Source organism: Hylobates moloch, unplaced genomic scaffold, assembly GCF_009828535.3.
Source record: "Hylobates moloch isolate HMO894 unplaced genomic scaffold, HMol_V3 SCAFFOLD_8, whole genome shotgun sequence".
NCBI lineage: Eukaryota > Metazoa > Chordata > Mammalia > Primates > Hylobatidae > Hylobates > Hylobates moloch.
Genome location: NW_026652283.1, coordinates 76,580,944 through 76,605,082, shown reverse-complemented (window position 1 = coordinate 76,605,082; position 24,139 = coordinate 76,580,944). Strand labels below are relative to the sequence as shown.

Here is a 24,139-nt window from a genome sequence, read left to right as displayed (position 1 = left end):
CCTCCCCATCTCCCATCCCTTACCCAACTCCCCGGGCTGTCCCTGATACCTCAGCCTCTTGAGAGCAGAAACGTGACTCTGGAGGAATTTGGACTCTGTCCAGCATGGGTCACCCCAAACACCTTCGCCAGGGACAAGGAAGTGAAGAGAGAAGTCCTTGGGGCAAGGAGGTGGGAGGGATGGGCCAGGGCCCAGGGCTGTGACAAAGGTCCATCTGGGACCCCTTCAGTCACCATGCTTGAGAAACCGAGGGACCTAATAGTCCAAGCTGGGGGACGTGCAGGCCCTGGAATGCCTCCAGGACATTTTGAATGGTGAGAAGACCAGCCCCTCCAGGGAATGATCCTGTGATATGAAGAACCCTAGGGTGGCTCCTGGGAGCCATACAGGCCTCCCCAAAGTGGGAGACCCCAGGGGAGAGTGGGATGTGGGAAGGCCACCTGGGGCTCACTCTGGAAGTTCTGCCAGAGCTGCCTTACCACAGCTGGCCAGAAGAGGGGGTACAGGGCAGCATTTTGGGGGCGGTGGGGGGGCAGGAGGCTGGGGGGCAAAGGCCGTAATCCAGGCTGTGAGAAGATAATTTGGTCCAAAGAGAAATCTCCAGCTTCTCATTTGGCTTTATTGTTTCTGCAGCAATCCCTGTTTGGGCACCCGTGCTGGAGGCCCACGCCCTGCCCAAGCCTGTCAGCTGTACACAAGGGAATGACTTTATGCAGCTGCAATGGACAAAACACCAGGCCATTCCCTTTTCTGGAAAACTCTGGGAGAAGTGTGGCAGAAACACATCAGTTGCCTCTTCTGAGGTCTTCCTTTCTACTTTCACTTAAGGGATAGGAGACATTTGAGCCAAAAAACCCATTTCATAAGCATAATCCCTCCTTGCCAGGTTGTTAATGAGTTTTGCAATCCTTTTCCTTTTGGTAAGTCACCTAACCTTATCAACAACAGTTCTCAAAACAACAGATGAACTTATTTGTGAGAACCCATTAAGTAGGTTTGAGGACAGTTGGACAGAGAGCGCCACTAGGAAATCTCTCTGCGAGGACTGGAGTGTTCGGGAGCCAGCAGAGCGCGCGGCACCGCTTATTTACTATGGAAGGATGTCCGCTCGCTCAGTGTGCTCACTCCATCTGCTCTTCAGTTTTAAGTGACTGACAAGGAGGAAAATGCTTTTCCTCCCATACGCCTCACGTTGCCCCAGTGTTCTAGGTTTCTGCTACACAACTTAGCTGCAGCTGCCTCTTTAGATGCTAAAATAAGAAAGTTCAGAAATGTGAGAAAAGAGAAAAAGCACCTGTGACCCCGTCTGGCACACCATTTCCTCTGGGAACCCAGATCTCACGCAGCCACCGTTGGGAGAAGCGCACGTGGCTGCTGTATTTCCTGATTCCTGTTTCACTTGCGAGTCTTTCAAATGTCTCCCACAGTCTCCTCTTTAAAGGACAGACATGCCAGGCAGTGTTGTATGTCCTGCTTTGTCATTACTGTTATTGTTTTCTTAGAGATGGGGTCTCACTCTGTCGTTCAGACTGGAGTGCAGTGGCATGAACACGGCTTACTGCATCCTCAAACTCCTAGGCTTGAGTGATCCTCCTGCCTCATCCTCCCGCCTCATCCTCCCATGTAGCTGGGACTAAGGATGCATGTCATTGTGCCTGGCTAATTAAAAAAAATTTTTTTTGTAGAGACGGGGTCTTGCTTTGTTTCCAAGGCTGGTCTTAAGCTCCTGGGCTCAAGTGATCCTCCCCGCTTAAGCCTCCCAAAATGTTGGGAATGATAGGTGTGAGCCACTGTACCTGGCCCTTTTGTGTCCTCCCAAAATGTTGGGAATGATAGGTGTGAGCCACTGTACCCGGCCCTTTTGTGTCTTGCTTTTTACTGCAATGAACAACCTCAGGCATGTGGGTGTTTTGTTTGGATTTAATTATTTCCTCAGTAGAAGTCACAGCAATAGGGGCCAAAAGGAGGGAACACATCTGTGGCGAGAGGCTTCCAAAAGGGAGAGTTTGGCCAGGCACGGGCAGCAAGACCCATGAAGCACCGTGACCCAGATGTCAGGGCTTCCACATGGGAAAGAGTGGCCTGGTAATCAGAGTGCAGACACCATGTGTCACCTGGATCTGGTCTCAACCGCCAGGGCTGTGTGGCTTATTTCCCTGAGTCCCACATTCTCATCAGCAAACTCTTGGCCTTCTCTTCTAGGAACAAAAGACACATCCTAGAAAAATAAGCCCCTTGTTCATTTACGTGAGAAGAGAGCTGTGGGGACCTCTGCCTCAAATGAATGGGCAGGATAACAGGTGTGGGAGGCGGAATAACAGCCCGACACAGTTGCCCACATCCAAATCCCTGGAACCTGTGAGTGTGTAGCATCACACAGCAAAGGGGAATTGAGGCTGCAAATGGAATTAAGGTTGCTAGTCAGCTGCCTTTAAGACAGGGAGAGTGTTCTGAGTGTCCAGGTGGGGCCAATGTAATCACAAGGACACTTTAAAGTGGAAGGCCGCAGGAAGTCAGGGCAACTCGATGTAGGATAAACCCAGCGACTGTTGTTGGCTTTGAAGATGGAAGGAGGGGCCGCGAGCCAAGGCTTACAGGCAGACTCTAGAGGCTGGAAAGGGCGAGAAAACAATCTTCCCAGAGGCTCCAGAAGCCAGCCCCATTGACACCGGGACTTTAGCCCAGTGAGACCCATGGCAGACTTCTGAACAAAAAAAGATAATCAACTTGTGTTGTTTCAATTTGTGCCATGAAGTTTGTGGAAATCTGTTACAGTAGCAATAGAAAACAACAGAAATTGATGGAAATAGAAAACAACAGGTAACTGAGCAGACAAGCTATCCTTCCTCAGCCTGGGGAGGACTCAGGATGGTCCCCGCAGCTTTATTTGGAGACATTCTGGCTTGAAGACTCTGGCTCCCAAAGGCAGTGGTGGGATGACCCAGGGGCAGGGGCCGAGGCAGGCCAAGAGATTGAGGAGGCGGCTGAAACACAACCACTGCCTTCTTCCTTTCCATCCACCCTTGGGGATGAAGACAAACTGTGAGGGAACGGCTGGTAGCATTAATGCTTGGTGTATCTGAACCAGACCTGATCTTCACTCCCAGGTCACTGAGCGGCACCTGACAGACTATGGTGGATTCACCTTAGCACTGGTCAGCTATAGTAGAGCTGGGAGCCATGCCTTCTAGAAGAGATCTCAACTGCAAAGGAGTAGTTGTGAGCACTGTTTGTGGGGGTGGTGGGAGGGTTTAGGTATCCTGGTGCAGCAGGCCCAGGCTCCCATAGCCATGCACTGGCTGGGTGAGCTTTGTGTGTCACTTAACTCCTTTGGGTGCCCATTCTATAAATGAAGATGATGCTGTGCTGGTCCCCCCACTGTGGTCCATTTCTGTTCTGCAGCTGAGGACTCAATGACTCGCAGCTTCTCAGAAGCCTTCCCTGGAGCCATAGGAGGCACACACTGTGTGTTGGACACTATCTTAAGTCAGTGACTCATCAGGCATCAAGTAACAGGGCTAAGAAAAGCCCTCCCCTGAGCTCATCTCCCCTCAACGGAGACAAACAATTACTTAACATTTCTGGAAATACCCAAGGCACTCATAGCCAGCTCCCCTTTTAAACTGTGAGTGCCCTGTAAATCTTCAGCCATCTAGAAGTGAGTGGCCCTTGAGCCCACAGCCATGAGCTCTTTGGGAGGCATGACCAGGACAGGAGAGTGGGGATCCCGAATTCCATCTGCTCTCCCTCCCTCTTGTCCTCTGTGACCCTCTCAAGGCAAAGGCTCCACTGATGCTGCTCCACCTGGAAGAGGAGCTTCTGTCTGCAGACACCTAGGGCCAGCTGTGAGGGTGGCAGAGAGCTGATGTTACCCCTAACTCTGTCCTGAAACCTCAGAGGGCAGTGAGGGCCTGAGGAAGGCACCCTCCAGTACCAGCCGTGTGGAATGGCCTAGCAACAGGACAAGCACAGATGTGCAGCAGAAAGAGGGGCAGGGCTTGCCACCTCGTTACTGAACACCTTCAAAAAATGAGAGCTGCCCCATCTCTTTAACCTGGTAGGCAGGTGGTGTGAGCTCTACAGGAAGCTTGGCAGAATGAAGAGGCCCTGCGGCCCTGTATGTGGGACTGCTGGTGTCTTCTATGAGAAGGAGCAGACATTCAGCCCTCTCTCTGCGTCTAGTGTCTCCTGCCTCCTGCCACCTTCCCTGCCATAAGGTGAGGGCCTTGGTGGTAAAGCAGGCACCCATACCCACAGGAAGGTGTGCTCAAACCCAGAATAGCCCCCTCTACCACACAGAGGAGACAATGGCAGCTCTCCAGCCATTTCTGGATCTGTTTGCTTGGTGGGCCGCATGGGGCAAGGAGCAGAGACCTCCAGCAGTTCCCTCACGCCCTGTCCGGCATCCACAGCACATTACCATATTCGCCGAAGCGCAGGGACTCCCACTGCTGCCACTCCACCAGGACGCTGACGGCGCGCACCCCTACGTAGATGAGCAGCATGCCCACAGTGGCATCCAGGAGGAAGTTGATGAGGTACCTGTAAGGACAGGGCACACACATGGTCACGGCAGAAGCCACGGGGCCAGAGGTCATGGCTGATGCAGGGTGGCCTGAGGGAAGCGGATGGACTCAGCATTTGTTTGGGCCCGTTCTGGGGGCAGGGAGCCCTCATGTGCCAGTGTAGCTGTCACTTCCAGGTGCCCCCCAACCATGTGCCGAAGCTCATCAGGAGTGGGACCACCTGAGGGAGGTGAGTGAGGGACAAAGACACTTTAAAACTGCCAGTGCTGGCCGGGCGCGGTGGCTCACGCCTCTAATCCCAGCACTTTGGGAGGCCAAGGCGGGTGGATCACGAGGTCAGGAGATAGACACCACCCTGGCTAACACGGTGAAACCTGTCTCTACTGAAAATACAAAAAAAATAGCTGGGCGTGGTGGTGCGCACCTGTAGTCCCAGCTACTCGGGAGGCTGAGGCAGGGGAATCACTTGAACCCGGGAGGTGGAGGTTGCAGTGAGCTGAGATCGCACCACTGCACTCCAGCCTGGGTGACACAGCGAGACTCTGTCTCAACAAAACAAAACAAAACAAAACAAAACAAAACAAAACAAAACAAAAACCTGCCAGTGCTTCTGCCAGGAGAAGGTTCAATGGAAGACAGAGTACCTGGAAGCAGCCAAGGAAATCAACAGGAAACAGAACTTAACTGATGACAGAAACACCTACGCAATAATTCTGCTCACTCCCTGACAGTCCAGCCCAGGAGGCCCAGAACAGTGCTGCTGCACCAGAGAGGTTCAGGAAAACAGCCTCTCGGGTTTCGCAGACAAAGAGGGCAGGGCCACATGGTCTTCGCCCGTCCCCATCTGCAGTCAAGCATAAGTAGTATTTTTACACTTTTTTTTTTTTTTTGAGATGGAGTCTCCCTCTATTGCCCAGGCTGGAGTGCAGTGGCACAATCTCAGCTCACTGCAGCCTCCACCTCCTGGGTTCAAGTGATTCTCCTGCCTCAGCCTCCCAAGTAGCTGGGATTACAGGCACCCACCACCACACCCAGCTAATTTTTGTATTTTTAGTAGAGACAGGTTTCATCATGTTGGCCAGGCTGATCTTGAACTCCCAGCCTCAAGGGATCTGCCCGCCTCGGCCTCCCAAAGTGTTGGGATTACAGGCCTGAGCCACTGCGCCCGGCCTACACTTTAAAGAGAGAGCTTTACTCCCCATGGGAAAAGGCAAGATAACTGGGGGAGTGAGAGGAGGAGGCTCTGAAGGGCATGCCACATGGACTGTGTTCTTGTAAGGTCTGTTTCCATCTAACACAAAATCTCTTCTCTCACCAAAGAAAGGCCCTTTTCCACTCACCCTCTCTTGAGGGCCTTGTACCCAGATCCAGCTGAGCACTGCTGACCACAAGCCCCAGCTCTCTATGGTAGACAGAGTGGGAGACAAGGGCACTGGGTCCAGTACTGACCCTCTGCGATACCATGTGGCTCTGAAATCCTTGCAGGTAAGCTGCAGGACACCACACGCTCCAGGTGTAGTGAGCTTTCCAGTGGCTGAGGCTTGAGACATTTTGTGTAGCCTCACAGCCTCCTATCCCGGGCTGGAGCTTTGGTGATGCGCACACAGCACTCTGATGCCAGAGGGTGCAGCCTGTGCTAGGGTAGGTCAGCAGGAAAACCAGTGCAAAGAGGGAGGGGGCATTTCTCCTGCCTGCCCTTCCTCTGTAAAATCACAAGGGGTCACTCTCAGACCAGAGATGGCAGGAGCAGCAACTGCTTCCAAGGCAATTTCCCTCTAGCTTGAGGCTATGCTGCTCTCAGCTACTTTGTGTCCAGAGCATCTCACGCCTGCGAGAACAGGGACATGTGATGTACACACAGACCTTACTTTCATTCATTCACTTAGCAAACATTTACAAGCTTACTGTGTGCCATGCCTCGGGAATAAAGAGAGAAAGTTCTATGTTCCATCCTCAACATAGACGATTCTGACAGACAGCAAAGCATCATGTGGGCCCTGGAAGCCAGACTGGCTGGGCTCCATGACTCCTGAGCGGTGTGAACTTACAGTATATATAACCTCTCTGTGCCTCAGTTCCACAACTGTAAAACGGGGATAATCAAAGTCTCCATTAATATATGGCAGGCTGCTATGAGGACAAAGGGAGGCAGAAGATGAGGCCAGGATGAGGTAGGCAAGCCTCCTCTGCCACTCCACCTGCTAAGAGAAGCACTATGTGGGTGCCATCAGCAAGGAGGACAGAATATCATGGCTGGATTGAGGTCACAGATGGATTGCTCTGGGGGCTGCATGGAAGGCACGTTGCAATGATAAGGTGGAAGCGGTCAATGAGGGTCAACAACAGTTTTGACCTGAATGGCTGACGCCACAGAGAAGCCCCGGTGTGTCCTGGTTCCAGCACAGAGACACTCCTGTAGGGCATTATCCTTCCTTGCCAGGGGCGGCTTGGAAACTGGGAGACATAAGGACACTAGAAAATCAAAGGACAGAACTTGGATTGATGAACAGAAAGCCAGTGCAGGGGGCAAGTGTCACCACGCAAAGCCCTACAAGCCAACTGACAGCTGTGTATGTGAGCTCCAGGACAGCATGTACAGGATGGTCTCTCAGAGGAGCACAGAGGAAAAGGGGAGCACTCTCTCCTCGAGCCAGAGGGAGCAGGACCAGCAGCAGAAAGTAAGGCCAGCCTATATTTTCAATGGGGGGGCAGCTGATGTTTGCACTCAAATAGGGGCCACTTACAGTGAACAAGGGTCCTCTTCAGTGAGATCTGCTAGGTATACATTTGCAAAGTGGATGAACAGCATCCCTATGGCTTGTTTGGAAGTGTCTAAAAACCTGTACAAAATAAAACCAACACTGCTTGTTAGCCTGACAGGAGGGCAATATCCAATTTGAGGAAAATGAGAAGACTGAAACAGGAAAAAAGCCACCCCAACCTTCCAATCACTGGTCATCTCTTCCTGGGGCCTTGAGCACTAACTCAGGCTTGGCATCTCAGCCACCTTTCAAAGCCTTCAATAACATTGCCTTTGAAATCCCTAAAAGGTCAAGGATTGATATTTAAAATATGTTTTAAATTTTTTTACTTCAAAATAAAATGCTCAATCACTGCTTTGTGATGAAGTCCAAGGTGCCTCTATTTTAAAGAGCTCCCATTCAACTTCACTCACAATGAGCTAAATTATGTGTGAAATTAACAAGATGTGCACAAATCCAGTACTGCAGCTGGAACCCTAAAGAAATTTCAGCTGCTGCCATTTAAACAATGGGCTAGATCAGGGTAGGCAAATTTTTTCTGTAAAGGACCAAAGAATAAATATTTGAGGTTTTGTGCACCATACGATCTCTGTCTCAATTCCTCAGCCCTGCCGCTAGAGAATGATGCATAGACACAGCTATTCCAATCATACACACCGGGCCTGCGGGCTGTAGCATGCCAGCCCCTGGACTAGATGGTAAGCATTTCAAAAAAGAAAAAACAAGGGCGTTAATCTCTGAGAGGAGCTATCCCCCACCCATGTGACAGGAGCATGGTGGAGACAGCGTGTGCCTTCAGTATGTCCTCCACCACGAGCACCAGGCAGCCACTCTCCTCTGTGGTCGAGGCACCTCTTAGTCATGGCTGTCTCTCACAGCCTCCCAGCTGGGCAGGGTCTCAGGACTGCAGAGATTATCCAGAGCAACCCAGTGACAGTGGCTGGAAAATCATTCCCTAGACTCACTGGAAAGGAGGAGTTACCAAAGGACAACGCACGTAAGACTCAGAGAGCTCCAAAGCTAGGTCTGCCCCAGCCCTGAGGTGGGAGTCACACATTCTGAAGTTAACAGGGTTTGAGAAAAATCAATGGGGGGAAAATAAAAAGAATTATCAAATTCGCCAGCAACACGTTTAAGAAAAAGCAAGTACACGCTTAAAAATTTTATCACAGTCATTACTGACGTTTCCTCTGAAGGATAAAATGGCTATTTTGTTAGGAAAGGTAGAAGCCCAAGGCAGCCTAAAACAGGCAGCTTCTTGTGGACACAGTGCTGTCTTGAAGAGCTGACAGTATCCTTCCAAGTGATGTATTATTTTGGAGTTTTGTCTTTAGAACCTACTTCTTTACCACCATTTTACGAAGGAAAAATTGTGACTGCAGGATCATCCTCTGTGAAATAAATATATGCCTGATATATATATCAAAGTCTATTTAAGAAATATATGTATTTGGTCTCTGTCCTGGTTTCCGACACAGAGCTCCTAAAACACTTGTAATCTCCTGAGTAACAGAGGTGCTAAGAGGAGTTTTTGTTCTAGTATTTGGTCTTTGGCCTTGGTCCTGATACGAGCACCTAAACCTCATGGAATTTCCCGGAAGACAGGAGGCTTTTGCTCTAATGAAGCAAGTCTTAGTGGGCTCCTGGATAGCTTCAGGATGGGGCTAGTCACCAAAAGGACCAAGTCGTGATTAGAAACTTGGAACTTTCAGTCCTAATCCCCCACCCTCCAGGGAGAAGGGAGGGGCTGGAGACTGAGTTAACAATCAGTCATGCCTACATGATGAATCCACCATAAAAATCCCTAAACAATGGGATTTGGAGCGCTTCCGGGCTGGTGAACACATCCACGTGCTGGGAGTGGGGCACACCCCAACGCCTGTGCTCAGGACCCTTCTGGACCTCACCCTATGCACCTCTTCATCTAGCGTTCATCTGTGTCCTTTATAATAAATCAGTAAATGTTTCCCTGAGTTTTATGAGCCGTTCTAGCAAATTACTGAACCTTAGTGGGGAAGTGGGGGTTGTGGGAACCCCTGACTTTATAGCAAAGTTGGACAGAAATGTGGATACCCTGAGGACCCCACTACTTGCAACTGGCACTGAAGAAGGGGGCAGTTTGTGGGACTGAGCCCTTAACCTGTGGATTCTGTTCTAACTCCAGGTAGTTAAGTGTCAGAAGTGAATTAAATTATGGGACACCCAAGTGGTATTTACAGAGTTGGAAAGCTGGTTGATGCTGGGGGAAGAAAACCCTCATATATTTGGTGTCAGAAGTATTTTGAGTAGAGAAATAGTTTTCCTTTACGCTAGGACCAAGAAAGACTCATTTGGAGAGAGGAGCATTTATATGCTATGTTTGATCTCCAAATTTAGGTTAGTTTTTGCTTGCACATACAGACTACAGAATCCAGGAATTTAAACCAAATCTAACAACAGGTAGATGAAGGAGCCAGCATCGGGGACTGATGTATTTGTGTATCTTCCATCTTCTGGAAGTGGAAGCAGAGTGATTCTAAAATAAAGGCAGGATCAAAAGTTACCTGGAGAAACAGAAATGGTTTCATAATATACATAGTTCCTAATGAATTTAATTCAGGGATTCCAGATACATTATATTATGTATCATTTCTCACATTCCATGCCCTCCCCACTCCAACACCATACCCCACCCCCAGCCCCAAGACCCCCAACATAGTCGAAAGTACTCCAGAATGAACTAATACCTAAACACATACCATATCCTCCACGGACGTCTTTCATGCTTTGGTTCTCTGAAGCGTTTGACTGAAAGAAAAGACAGACATCCGTAGTTTTCCAAAGAAGTAACATAAAGCAAGATGCACATAACAAGCTGGGTTATCAGTCTACTCACTGTGTGTATAACCAAGGTAATACACACACTCTTTTAACATGTAACAACATACAGTAAGCCCTGCGAAGATCACTGAGGTCCTGTGTTGCTGATGATTGGTATGGACTCTTTAGAACTGGACACTTAGGGAGAAGGACTCCTCATAGCATGTGGAAAACTGTATTTTTCCCTTTGTGACACACAAGGCTCACTCAGACAAGGATTGGTAACGACAAAGTGGAACGCAGCTGCTTCTAACTTCAGGATGTGGCTCTATTCAAGGACAAATCCATCATCAACTCAAACGTTTATTGAGTGCCTACTCCAACCCAGGCACTAAGGATACAAAGGTAAAACCAATTGTCTTGCAACCAGGGGGCTAGACACGTACATATCACATACGGTGTGACACATGCTAGAGAAGAGTGAAGTCTGTGGCAGAATGATGGCACAAGGGAAGGATGGCCAACCCTGCAGTGGGGACCGAAGTGTTTGTATGTCTTCCATCTTCCAGTGAAGAAGAGACTTTACTGATGGGGGACGGTCAAGCCAAGCCCTGAAGGCTGGGTAAGAATTTGGCAAATGGATCAGGGAGGGGAGAAAAGACACGTTCTGGGAAATATCACAAACCAACAGGTACAGGGACAAAGCATGGCAGAGTGTGTCTGGCCCCATTTAATTTGGCTTTAATACAATAGGTAACAAGAGAACCTCCTGGGGGAGCAGCAGGTAACAGGGTGACAAACTGAGCAGGGGCCAAATGAGGGAGGGTCTTGAATGCTGGGCCAATGAAACTGGAATGAATCCTGTAGGAAAGGAAAAGCCAGGGAAGAGTTCTAAGCAGAGTCAAAGACATGTTGGGACTAAGTTTTAGAAAGGCAGCTCTATGGCCAGGTGTGGTGGCTCATGCCTGTAATCCCAGCACTTTGCGAAGCTGAGGCATGAGGACCGCTTGAGCCCAGGAGTTCAAGACCAGCCTGGGTAACAGAGTGAGACCACGTCTCTACAAAATATTTTTTAAAAACTAGCCGTGTGTGGTGGCGCACACCTCTGGTGCTAGCTACTCCGGAAGCTGAGGTGGAGGATCACTTGAGCCCAGGAGGTTGAGGCTGCGGTGAGCCAAGACTGCACCATTGCACTCCTGTCTGGGCAACAGAGCGAGACTCTACCTCAAAAAAAAAAAAAAAAGAAAAGAAAAGAAAAGAAGCTCTGTTAATTGAGCAGACAGTGGATGTCTGGGCACTCATTCAGCAACAACCTGATTGGCCTTGGATAGCAAAGAACTTGCCCGATTTACGTCTGAACCTTGGGTCTGTAGACACGATGGCCCGAACAAGAGGAAATGAAAAGTTTTGAAGCTACGTATCCTCCATTGAGGTGCTAGGCAAGTACTTCCACAATGATTCTATCTACTAAAACAAACACTGAAAGTGCTGCCTGTGTGATATTTTCCCACAGAAAAGTACTGAGGAAGAAACAGACGCTGTTGCAAGCCCACAGAAGATGCCTCGTTACTCCTGGTGGCGGGCAAGAACCAACTTCTGGCAGAGTCCTGAGCTGCCAGCGAGGGTGCAGGAGAAGAAGGGAGACAGGGAAGGAGAAAATGGTAGCCAAGACAGTAAACCCTACTCTCTGAATAAACACAGGCAGTCTGCATTTGCCAGGCAAGGACTGCCTATACAAAGAATTGCAGTAACAAGTCTGTTTAGAGAGACATGTTGAGAGAGAGATCAATGAGCAGGTGAAGTTGTGAGGAGGTCTGTCATCTCTTTGACACATCACAGATCCCAAACCTCAACAACGCCAGAGAATATGGAGTCGAGGCCAAGAGGTTCTGCTTGCCTGAACAGCTCTTGGAAGCAGGAGGCCCCTTCCCTTAAGCATGCCAGGTCTCACTTGGGGGCTGGAACTCAGGAAGGAGACCGGAGAACACTAGGCCAGGACAAAACCGTTTGGAGGGAACACCCCCAGTCAGGGCCAGAGCCACTGCATGCTCATTTCTCCTTCTGCTTCAGGGGATCTGTCCCCATCACTGTAAAATAAAGGACATCAAATATATCCTGAGGGGCATGTTCTTGTTCCTAGGAGATGCATGCTGAAGTAACAGAGTGGCTGCAATTTACTTCTGAGTGGTTTGAGGGAATATATTATACATTACAATTATGTATAATAAATATATTACATTATAAATGGTTTTATAATTATAAATAATACAACAAATTGTATAATAAATATGTTATAATTATATTAACATTTTATATATATATATACACACACACACACACATATATATATATGGAAAGAGAAGCAAATGTGGTATTATAGGCTGAATTGTGCCCCCTCCACCAAAGTCATCTGTTGAAGTCCAAACCCACAGCACCTCAGAGCGAGACTATTTGGAGACTGGGCCTTTGAAGGGGTAATTAAGGTTTAATGAGGGCATGTGGGCAGGCCCTAATCCAGTATGACTGGTATCCTTATAAGAAGAGGAGATTAGGACACAGATGTGTGAGTGCAGCAAGAAAAGACCATGCAAGAACACTGAGAAGATGGTCATCTGCAAGTCAAGGAGAGAGACCTTGGAGGAAACCCAACCTGCTGACACCTTCATTGTGGTCTTCCAGCTTCCAGAAACTGTGAGAAAATAAGTGTCTGTTGTTTAAGCCACCCAGTCTGTGATATTTGGTTATGGCAGCCTGAGGAAACGAAAACATGTAGCATCACAATACTGGTGAACCTAGGTGAAAGGTATTTGGCTATTCATTACACTATTATTTAGGCTTTTCTGAAAGTTTAATACTTTTCTGTAAGTTTAATATTTTTCGAAATAAAAAGTTTGAGGAAAAACATCCCAGAAGAATGAACCAGTGTAACCATTCAAAGGTCAACATGGGCTGGATGCAGTGGCTCACACCTGTAATCCAGACTTAGGGAGTGGATTGCTTGAGCCCAGGAGTTTGAGACCAGCCTGGGCAATACCGTGAGACTCCATCTCTACAAAAAACAAACAAAATAAGCTAAGTGTCTTGACGCATGGCTGTGGTCCTAGCTACTTGGGAAGGCTGAGTTGGGAGGATTGGTTGAGCCCAGGAGGTTGAGGCTGCAGTGAGGTATCGCATCACTGCATTGCAGCCTGGGAAAGACTGTCTGAAAAAAATTTAAAAAAACCAAAGAAACAAAAAACAAAGGTCAACTTGGCAATATCTATCAAAATTTTAAATGTCCATGCTCCTTTAATCTACAATGCACTGCCAGATGCATGCTATACAAGTATTATTGCAGGTGTGTCAGGATGTATAGGAATATTCGCTGCAATACTGTCATAACTAAAACTGATGCCTGTCGGTATGGGGTTAGGTCTATGACATGGTACATACATTCAATACAATACTAAGCAGTTGCTAAAACAACAAGGTAGGCCAGGTGTGGTGGCTCACACCTGTAATCCCAGCACTTAGGGAGGCCAAGGTGGGCAGATCACCTGAGGTCAGGAGTTCAAGACCAGCCCGGTCAACAAGGCAAAACCCCGTCTCTACTAAAAATACAAAAAAACCTTAGCTGAGCGTGGTGGCGTGTGCCTGTAATCCCAGCTATTTGGGAGGCTGAGGCAGGAGAATCACTTGAACCCGGGAGGCGGAGGTTGCAGTGAGCCAAGATCGCACCACTGCACTCTAGCCTGGGCGACAAGAGTGAGACTCCATCTCAAAAAAAATAAATAAATAAAATAAAATAAAATAAAATTAAAAACAATGAGGTAGATCTATATGGACTAACATAGAAGATTTTCAAATTATATTAATAAATTCTAGAATAATATGCCTACCATGATTCTGTTCATGTCCACTTTGAATGGATATACATTTATGCTGGTATTACGTATTCTTTTTTCCTAGAAGAATACATAAGTGACTATTAACAAAGGCTATGCTGGGTGTGATGGCTCAAACCTGTAATCCCAGCACTTTGGGAGGCCAAGGCATGAAGATCGCTTGAGGCCAGGAGTTTGAGACCAGCCTGAGCAACAAAGCAAGACCCATTTCTCCAAAAAATATATTATATATATTTTTTGCTGGGCATGATGGTATGCACCCGTAGTCCCAGCTACTTGGGAGGCTGAGGCGGGAAGGGATTACTTAAGCTCAAGAGGTTAAGCTCAAGAGTGTCACTGCACTCTACCCTGGGGAACAAAGTGAGACCCTGATTCAAAAAAAAAAGAAAAAAATCCAAAGGCTACTTTTGATTAAAGGAATTATGGATCAAGGAATTCACATTGCTTTTATTTCAGAATTTACAAAAGAAAAGACAAACCTATCTCAGAGATTTGAGCCAATGTAGTAAAGTGGGATGTGGGAGAATCAGTGTGACCTACAGCTGGGCTTCAGACAAGGAATGGAGGAGAATGGTGTGCCCGTGCCCATGGGTGTCCTGCGACAGCCACATATAGGAGCACCTTTGATCAAGTTCAGAATGGAATCAGATTCTTCTGAATCAGAGCAGAAGTGTGGGGCTCCTGCCTCCTTCCTCTCCACCTCCTATCCCCTTTCCCTAGAACAGTCCAGAGTCTTTTTTTTTTTTTTTAAGGAAGAGGAAATACTAAGAGAGCTTCTCCAAATCAAATTTGGTAAAGGGGGTAAAAAAAACAGAAAAATTCATTCATCTACCATCATATGTTATTGAGGGGCCTGCTGTGTGACAAGCCCCATTCAGCAGGAGATGAAATGCACAAAACCCTTGCCTTCATCACATCCTAGTAGGGAGAGGAATAACATATGGAGCATGGCAGATGGTGCCAAGTGTGGAGGTAAACACAGAGGCAGGTGAAGAGAGAAGAGGGCTGGCACGTGGGGTCTGAACTGTCAGTGAGGAGGTATGAAGGAGAGCCCAGGCTCGAGGACGGTGCAGGCCAAGTCACGAGGGTCTCGGGAAGAGCCGTCCAGGCAGAGAGCTGGAGGCCAGCAGGCAGGGCAGCAGGGCGTGTGGGAGAGGCAGCTGGACCTCCGCCCAGAGCCCAGGCTAAGAGCTCCACCTGGGCCTGTGTGTGGTGGCCAGGCAGCTGTAGCCACAGCCCAACAGGCTCCCTCTGGCTGCTGTGCTGAGAGCAGCCTACAGGGATGGTGTGGCAGCAGGGAGCCCACTAGAGACAACCACCCACCCCCATTCACCTCCCGCAGTAACCAGGACCACATGCTGGCACTGACTGGGGCAACAGGAGACGGAGAAGAGGTCAGATTCCGGTTGGGTCTTAAACGCTGAGCTGAAGGCTCTGCTGACAGTGGAAGTGGGGTGTGGAAGAAAGGATGGCTGGGCTGACTCGGGAGGTGGGAGTTAACACTGTTCCATGTGGTGGCGGGGGTACTTATCTCCAGGCAACAAACAAGGAGGGGTCTCTGTGTGCCTCACAGACAGTGAGCCAGGCACCCCGTCCCATGGAAACAGTTGGGCCCTGCTGGGCCTGGAAGCTGCTCCTGCAGAAGCCACACCATGCTCAGAGTGGCTCCGGCAGGGTCCTAGGACCACAGACCTTTCTTAATTAGTAGTGCTTTGCAGGATGAAGGGGACTCGCCCAGATGGAGCCAGAGCCAGGAAAGCATAAGCCACCCTTTCTAGCACATCCTCATCCCCACACACCCCTGAGGTGGAGGCTGGTGGAGGGTACCAGCCACACCTCAAGTGCAGGTCAGGTTCCCGACCACAGAGCTGGAAGCCAAGGCTGATGCAGTGATTCCTGAAAGAGCCCTAGTGAGCAGAGAAAGGGGAGAAGGGGGAGGTAGAGACTGAGGCCTGCAGCACTCAGTGGCACTGCCTCTGCACACAGGTCCCGTTCCGTTGCTTCTGTGATGAGGTGTGCCAATTGTCCCCAAGCCACAGCAGGCTCCTAAGCAGACTTGTGGCCTTTTGTGTACAGGTGTCCTGAAGACAGGCATGGGTCTCATCAGCCCTGAAAAGGAGGAGTGGTCAACAGCCTGGGCACAGTCAGACAGATGTGGCTTTGAATCCTGTCTCTGCTACTATCTAGCTTTTTGACTTTTGTATATCCACAAAAAAGGGGAAGGTGGGGGCTGCTATGACCTGCCAGGCAGGTTGTCTCCAGGATTAAATGAGAAGACAGATGGAAACCTCAGTAATGAACATGTGCTCAGGAGAGCAAGCCTCACTGTGGCGTCCCTACCCTGCACCCTGTCTTCCCTCTCCTCTCTGTGTCCGTTTTCCCCACTCCTGGGGCTGAGCCACCCCCGTCCTGGTTTCTGTGAAGCGTGAGACCTTAGGTCTGCCAGCTGCAACCCTCCATACCAATCCCTCCTTTGGCCCTCCAGGCAGCAAAGGGGTCCAATCCTAGGAGGATCCTATGATTCTCCAACCCTGCTCACCTCCCTGCCATCCACCCAGCCCTCTGAATGTTCTCCTCTATCTCCCGTGGTTCTGTCTTCCCTCCACAACCTCCTCTTCCTCCTCTTGACTCCCGGGGAAAAGTTCCCCTCTCAGGGCTCCTATGCCGAAGGATTGCCAGCCTCCACCTCCAGCCCTGGCCTCCCAGTGATGCTCCAACTGCAGGCTGGCCCAGTCTGCTGGGTCCCTCATAGCCAAGTTGTCTCCTGCCCACCCTGCTAGTCCTGCCCAGCTCTGCCATTTCTGCGTAGAACGGAAGTGTCCTCACCCTGGGGCTCCCTACTCTCCTCCCTCCTTCCCACTCAGCTGTCAATCTCCCCTGCTAAGTTGCAACTGAAGAGTCTTCTGCATATGCCCCTTTCCCCATTTCTACCAGCAAGCTAGCCCAGCCCCTCAGGACTGCTTTCCTGGGCTGATGAGACTGCCTCCTAACAGGCTTCCCTGCCCCGATCTCTTCAACCGCCTTTCCTATCCACCCACCCATCCACTCCACCAGCACTGAGCACTTACTCTGTGCTGGGGATACAGTAATGGACAATACAGACATGGTCCTTGCCCTCAAGGGGCTTTCAGTCTAGTTATGCTGTGTACCATCTAACTTGCCTAAAAACTTGCCTCATCTTAGAATTAAAGTACATCTTTTGGAAAAGGTGAATATATGGAGAGTATATAAAATTCAAAAAGTATATTCTTTTAGTAGTGTTTTATGGTATTTTTTTCAATCTCTCTTCTTTCAATTTTATATTTAAGTGTAAGAAGCATATAGGTGAGTTTTCCCCTCAAAATCTAGTTGGCAATGATAATGGCTGAATGGTGGTGCCCCACATGGTATGTCCCACAACCCCCAATACCTGCAAATGCAACCTTATTTGGAGAAAAGGTCTTGGCAGATGTAATTAAAGATCATGAGATGAGATCATTCTGGACTAACTAGGTGGGCTCTAAATCCAATTATAAGTATTCTTATGAGAGATGGAGGAGTAGAGACAGAGGGGGAAGAGAAGAAGGACCTGTGAAGATGGAAGCAGAGAATGGAGTTATGCAGCCACATGCCAAGGAATCCTGGAGCCACTAGAAGCTGGAAGAGGCAAAAAAGGGTCTTCTCCTAGAGCTGTTGGAAGGACTGTGGCCCCTGCCCACACCTTGACTCTGGACTTGGGGCCTCAGAACAGTTAGCATACATTTCTGCTGTTTTAGGCCAAGAAGTTTGTGATTATTTGTTATGGCATCTCTAGTAAACTAATAAAGATTCTTTTCTCTTTTTCTTTCAATGAAATTCAAAGATAAAGACATACCCAAGACTGGGAAGAAAAAGAGGTTTAATTGGACTTACAGTTCCACACGGCTGGGGAGGCCTCAGAATCATGGTAGGAGGCAAAAGGCACTTCTTACATGGCGGTGGCAAGAGAAAATGAGGAAGATGAAAAAGTGGAAACCTCCAATGAAATCATCAGATCTTGTGAGACTTATTCACTACCACAGGAACAGTATGGGGGAAACCACCCCCATGATTCAAATTATCTCCCACCAGGTCCCTCCCACAACATGTGGGAATTATGGGAGTACAATTCAAGGTGAGATTTGGGTGGGGACACAGAGCCAAACCATATCATTCTGCCACTGGCCCTTCAAATCTCATGTCCTCACATTTCAAAATCAATCATGCCATCCTAACAGTCCCCCAAAGTCTTAACTCATTTCAGCATTAACCTAAAAGTCCACAGTCCAAAGTCTCATCTGAGACAAGGCAAGTTCCTTCCACCTATAACCCTGTAAAATCAAAAGCAAGTTAGTTACTTCCTAGATACAACAGGAGTACAGGTATTAGGTAAATACAGCCGCTCCAAATGGGAGAAATTGGCCAAAACAAAGTGGTTACAGGGCCCATGCAAGTCTGAAATCCAGCTGGGCAGTCAAATTTTAAAGCTCCAAAATGATCTCCTTTGATTCAAGGAGATCCTTTGATGATCATGCTGATTCAAGAGGTGGGTTCCCACAGTCTTGGGCAGCTCCACCCCTGTGGCTTTGCAGGGTATGGCCTCCCTCCCGGCTGCTTTGATGGGCTGGCGTTCAGTGGCTGCAGCTTTTCCAGGCTAACAGTGCAAGCTGTTGGTGGATCTACCATTCTGGGGTCTAGAGGACAGTGGCCCTCTTCTTACAGCTCCACTAGGCAGTATCCCAGTGGGGACTCTGTGTGGGGGCTCCGACCTCACATTTCCCTTCCACACTGCCCTAGCAGAGGCTCTCCATGAGAGCCCCGCCCCTGCAGCAAACTTCTGCCTGGGCATCCAGGCATTTCCATACATGTTCTGAAATCTAGGCAGACGTTCCCAAACTCCAATTCTTGACTTCTGTGCACTCGCAGGCTCAACATTATGTGGAAGCTGCCAAAGTTTGGAGCTCACACCCTCTGAAGCTACAGCCTGAGCTCTACATTGACCCCTTTCAGCCATGGCTGGAGTGGCTGGGATGCAGGGCACCAAGTTCCTAGGCTGCATACAGCACAGGGACCTGGCCCACGAAACCATTTTCTCCTAGGCCTGTGATAGGAGGTGCTGCTGTGAAGACCTCTGACATGCCCTGGAGACATTTTCCCTATGATCTTGGGGATTAAATTTGACTCCTTGTTACTTATGCAAATTTCTGCAGCTGGCTTTTATTTCTCCCCAGAAAATGGGTTTTTCTTTTCTATCACATTGTCAGGCTGCAAATTTTCCAAACTTTTATTCTGCTCTGCTTCCCTTACAAGACTGAATGTCTTTAACAGCACCCAAGTCACCTCTTGAATGCTTTGCTGCTTAGAAATTTCTTCCTCCAGATACCCTAAATCATGTCTCTCAAGTTCAAAGTTCCACAAGTCTCTAGGGCAGGGGCAAAGTGCCACCAGTCTCTTTGCTAAAACATAGCAAGAATCACCTTTGCTCCAGTTCCCAACAAGTTCCTCATTTCCATCTGAGACCACTTCAGCCTGGACCTTGTCTATATCACTATCAGCATTTTGGGCAAAGGCACTCAACAAGTCTCTCTTTTTTTTTTTTTTGAGATGGAGTCTTGCTCTGTCACCCAGGCTGGAGTGCAGTGGCGTGATCTCGGCTTACTGCAACCTCTGCCTCCTGGGTTCAAGCAATTCTCTTGCCTCAGCCTCCTGAGTAGCTGGGACTACAGGCGCCCGCCACCACACCCGGCTAATTTTTGTATTTTTAGTAGAGATGGGGTTTCACTATCTTGGCCAGGCTGGTTTTGAACTCTTGACCTCATGATCCACCCGCCTTGGCCTCCCAAAGTGCTGGGATTACAGGCGTGAGCCATGGTGCCTGACTGCCATTCAACAAGTCTCTAGAGAGTTCCAAACTTTCCCACATTTTCCTTTCTTCTGCACCCTCCAAACTATTCCAACCTCTGCCTGATACCCAGTTCCAAAGTTGCTTCCACATTTTCGGGTATCTTTTCAGCAATGCCCCACTCTACTGGTACCAATTTACTGTATGATAAAGACACATCCAAGACTGGGAAGAAAAAGAGGTTTAATTGGACTTATAGTTCCACATGGCTGGGGAGGCCTCAGAATCATGGTGGGAGGCAAAAGGCACTTCTTACATGGCGGCAGCAAGAAAACATGAGGAAGATGCAAAAGCAGAAACCCCTGATAAACCCATCAGCTCTCCTGAGACTTATTCACTGCCACAAGAACAATGTGGGGGAAACTGCCCCCATGATTCAAATTATCTATGAGGTCCCCCCCCACAACGTGGGAATTATGGGCGTACAATTCAAGGTGAGATTTGGGTGGGGACACAGAGCCAAACCATTATCAGTACAAAATATATTCAGTGAAAAGTCTCCCTTCTGGCTGACATCCCAGTCCCTCTGTTTCCCTTCTCAAGGCCAACTACTGTCCCCAAGACCTTACATATCCTTTCAAAGACATGCTGGACAACCACACAGATGCACAGATCTGTGTGGGGGGGAGGCGGGGAGGGGGACAAGCCATCACATGCTTTACACGCTGTCTAACCTTCCTGCTCTCACCTACTGTACACATGGCTCCATTTTCTTTCATTAGAGTCTACATGGCATCCCACAGTGTGGCTGTGCCATCTCATTTACTCTATGAGCTGCTGCCGCAAATGTCCCTGCCATGTGCTGTCTCTGCCAGTGCAGGCCCGTATCTGAGGGGCAGATTCCTAGAGGCACACTTGCTACATCAAAAGCTATGTGCAGCTTATTCTGTGGCGCCGCTCTCCACAGAGGCTGTGCCAATTCACACTCCCACTAATAGCACGAGTACCCATTCCCACATTCTTGCCAGCATGGTGTACTAGCAAACCTTCTCACTCTGACAATTTGATCGCTGAAGAGGCTGTCTCAGCAGGGCCGCAGCGTGCACCCATCAGGCCACTTGGGTGCCGGGGCACCTGTGGGGCTTGCCACCGTCTACTGCCTTGAGTGGTCTGGCAGGGCTCCCAGTCCCACTCGATCTCACTTGCTCTCTCCTCTCGGACATGAGCCCAGAGCCCCTCCTTTTCCCCATGCTCACGCCCTCCCCTGAGGATACCAGGGTGTGGTGCTCACTCTCCCAGAAGTTTGGGCAGTGCTACTGATGCCACACAATAGGACGGCAATTATGGATGACTCAATTCTACCTGTCTACTTCACACAGCACCCAGGTCACCGACTGCTCACTTAACATTATGTTGTTTGGTTTTCCACTCGGCATGTGGAGGACGGAGACCAGGCACCCAGCTCCACTGTCCTCCTCAGAGCCCAATCCGGGCTGGTGCTCCACGTGGACCCATTGACTGGCAGAAGGAAGTTGGAATTTTACACTTGATGTCACAGAGTGGTAGGATAACAAGTCAAAAAACACAGGCGTTGGAAGGGATATAATTTCCAGGTAGCAGCTGCAGCCCTATTTAGAAACTGAGTCAAAAAGTACAACTGTCTTGAGATTAAATACTCAATTTAAGGGAGCTGTCTGGTCAACACGAGGCGCAGCCCAAGAGATGCAGGGTTAGGAGGAATGTGGTGGGCTCCTGTCAGGTGTAGGGAAAGGCGTGTGGCTGCATAAAGACAGGGAAGCCGGGGTCTCCCGGCTGCAGCCCTGGCTACCAGGTGGTGCAGTCCCTTGCAGCCCTCTTACCAGATGGCATTTTTCAGACCAGCACAACATGGGTGGAAGATCACCCCTTGCTGAGGATACAGAACAGGAAGAGGCTCATGAACCTTTCAGGGCTCTTGGCACAAAGCTGCTCTTTGCCATGAAAATCCACCGAGGCAATTCAGTTAAATATTTGTATTGTTACACCTACAGTGTAACCTTAAAGCAGGAGGGTCATCACAGGCCTCCCAGTGGCCTTTTTAGCTTATGACTTTCCAAAAGTAGAAACTAAGATGCTTTGGATCACTCTCCCTCACAGACAGCAGGAAGTCAGTCACAGGCTCTGCTGGGACACAAAACCGCTGGTCCTTGTATGAGACGTTGGACCTCAGTGCTGAGCAGGTTTCCCAACTCTCAGGAATGGGGTGCTCTGGAAGCCATGAGCTCATACGCCATAAGCCTGTATGCTTTCTTGTTCATCCCTGGGGAAAAATACTCCCGCCTTCCGATGACCCGGAGGCAGAAACACACCCATAGTTTTGGAGCCCTCTGCCCCATGGCATGTTGCTGAACAGGACCACTCCCTGATGGCCTCGTTTCTCAAGCTGTCTCATGGGCCAGCGCCTCCTGCTACACAGGCGAGTGCTGAGGCAGCGGACTCTTTCCCTGGGCAAGTGGCAAGCAGCACCACCCCCAGTTGAGTATCAGCTCATAAACTAGGCAGTGTGGCTCCCATTCAGAGCCAGAAGGGTCCTTGAGTGTCCAACCCCCTCCAGTGTAGGGTGTGGAAAATGGTAGGGGAAGAATTGACTTGTCCAGAATCACCCCAGCAATTAGCAGAGGAGCCGCAAAGAAAGCCAAGTCACCCGGGCCAAGCCTTTCTCTAACCAGCACTGTTCAGACCAGTGACCTCAAGCCATGCCTGGCTGGTCCTATGGAGCCCAGGCCCCTTCTCCACAATTCTTAACCAGGTCTCCAATGCTCCAAAGGGCAGAAACTGTCCTGAGGGGTGAACAAACCTATCTGCTGGAGAGAACCAGCAGTCAAGGAAAAACCCAGAAGTGTTTCTGCACCTTCCCTAAGTGATAAACGAACATCCCAACAACCAGGCCCCATCTCAAATCTCCTCAATGCCCCGTAGTAGGGCTAAAAACCCAGAGATGCCCAGCGAAAAAGTGCCCAGGGAAAAAGTCCCCAGAAGTCACTGAGGTAGACTGCTGGCTGCTTCCCCAAATCCATTCTCTCATTCTTCCTTGCTAAGAGAAGCCCCTTGGTCAGGCAACTTAAAGACTACATTTCCCAGCCTCCCATGCTGCTGGTGTGGCCATGTGACTCAGTCCTACCCTAGTAGAACTCTAAATCCACGTCGGGCCACTTTTTAAGGAGAAATGGAGGTCCAGGTGATTCTTATGGCAGGGAACTAAAGGCAGTCAAGTCGGGAATAGCTTGAAATCTAGTTCCAGCTTTATCCAAAATGTTATGATTTTAAGCCAGTCACTTAAGTTTTCAGAGTCTGTTTCTTCAGTTGTCCACTTCATGGGTTCACTGTGGGGAGAGGAGCAGCTGCTGTTGTGGCTGTCATGCTGTCACCATCTACTGAGTACTCATGTCAGGAACTTCATTATTTTTTGAGACAGTGTTTTGCTCTTGTCGCTCAGGCTGGAGTGCAGTGGCGAGATCTTGGCTCACTGAAACCTCTGCCTCCCAGGTTCATGTGATTCTCCTGCCTTAGCCTCCCGAGTAGCTAGGATTACACACACGTGCCACCATGCCTGGCTAATTCTGTATTTTTAGTAGACGAGGTTTTACCGTGTTGGCTAGGATGGTCTCGAATTCCTGACCTTAAGTGATCCGCCTGCCTTGGCCTCCCAAAGTGCTGAGATTACAGGTGTGAGCCAATGCACCTGGCCACACCTCAGGAATGTTATATCATTGCTTCTAATCTGTCTGACAACCCAGCAAAGTATCATCTCTATTTTACAGATAAGGTCACGGGGTTTGCCATTGCCAAAATGGCACCACCAAGAGTTGCATCTAAGTCTACCTGAATCCAAAGCCCGCATTTCCCCTGCCGTCTTGAGGGGAATACAAAACTGACTATAATCATCCAGTGAGAAATCATCCAACTGATCCCTCAAGTTGGCAGAAAAGGCACTGGTCTGGTGCTCAAAAAACTTCCAGAATCAAAGCCATCCCTTTGCCTTAGCAAGTCCTCCTGACTCCAGTCCTCTCTCCTGAATCCACCCTGACACTGGACCAGAGTGAATCGAGCACGCTGCTCCTGGCCTAAAACCCTCCAGTGCCAGCCCCACATCCCCATCATTGGATAACATAATGCAGGCTTTGTAAGTTGGCAAAAAAGGGCCCCGATGGCCTGGCATCTCCTACCTTAGTGCTGTCACTCATACTGTCCCCTTGGCGTAGGAGGGGCCCTCCATTTCTTCTCTTGGATAGTTCTTAGGCATTCTTCCAGATAGTTCCCATTGCTCTAAGACATCTTGCTTAGCTCCCT

At 49.2% G+C, this 24,139-nt stretch overlaps 1 protein-coding gene across 1 annotated transcript in view; it reads right to left on the bottom strand.

Moving 5' to 3' along the window:
* The window catches only part of STIMATE (STIM activating enhancer), a 61,137-nt gene that overhangs the window by 8,651 nt on the left and 28,347 nt on the right, over positions 1–24,139 (bottom strand). The window contains exons 2-4 of the mRNA XM_032161304.2: positions 10,027–10,075; positions 7,271–7,366; positions 4,421–4,542 (exon numbers count right to left, since the gene is read on the bottom strand). Of these exons, the coding sequence (XP_032017195.1) occupies positions 4,421–4,542; positions 7,271–7,366; positions 10,027–10,075 (267 nt within the window). The remainder of the gene's footprint in view (positions 1–4,420; positions 4,543–7,270; positions 7,367–10,026; positions 10,076–24,139) is intronic.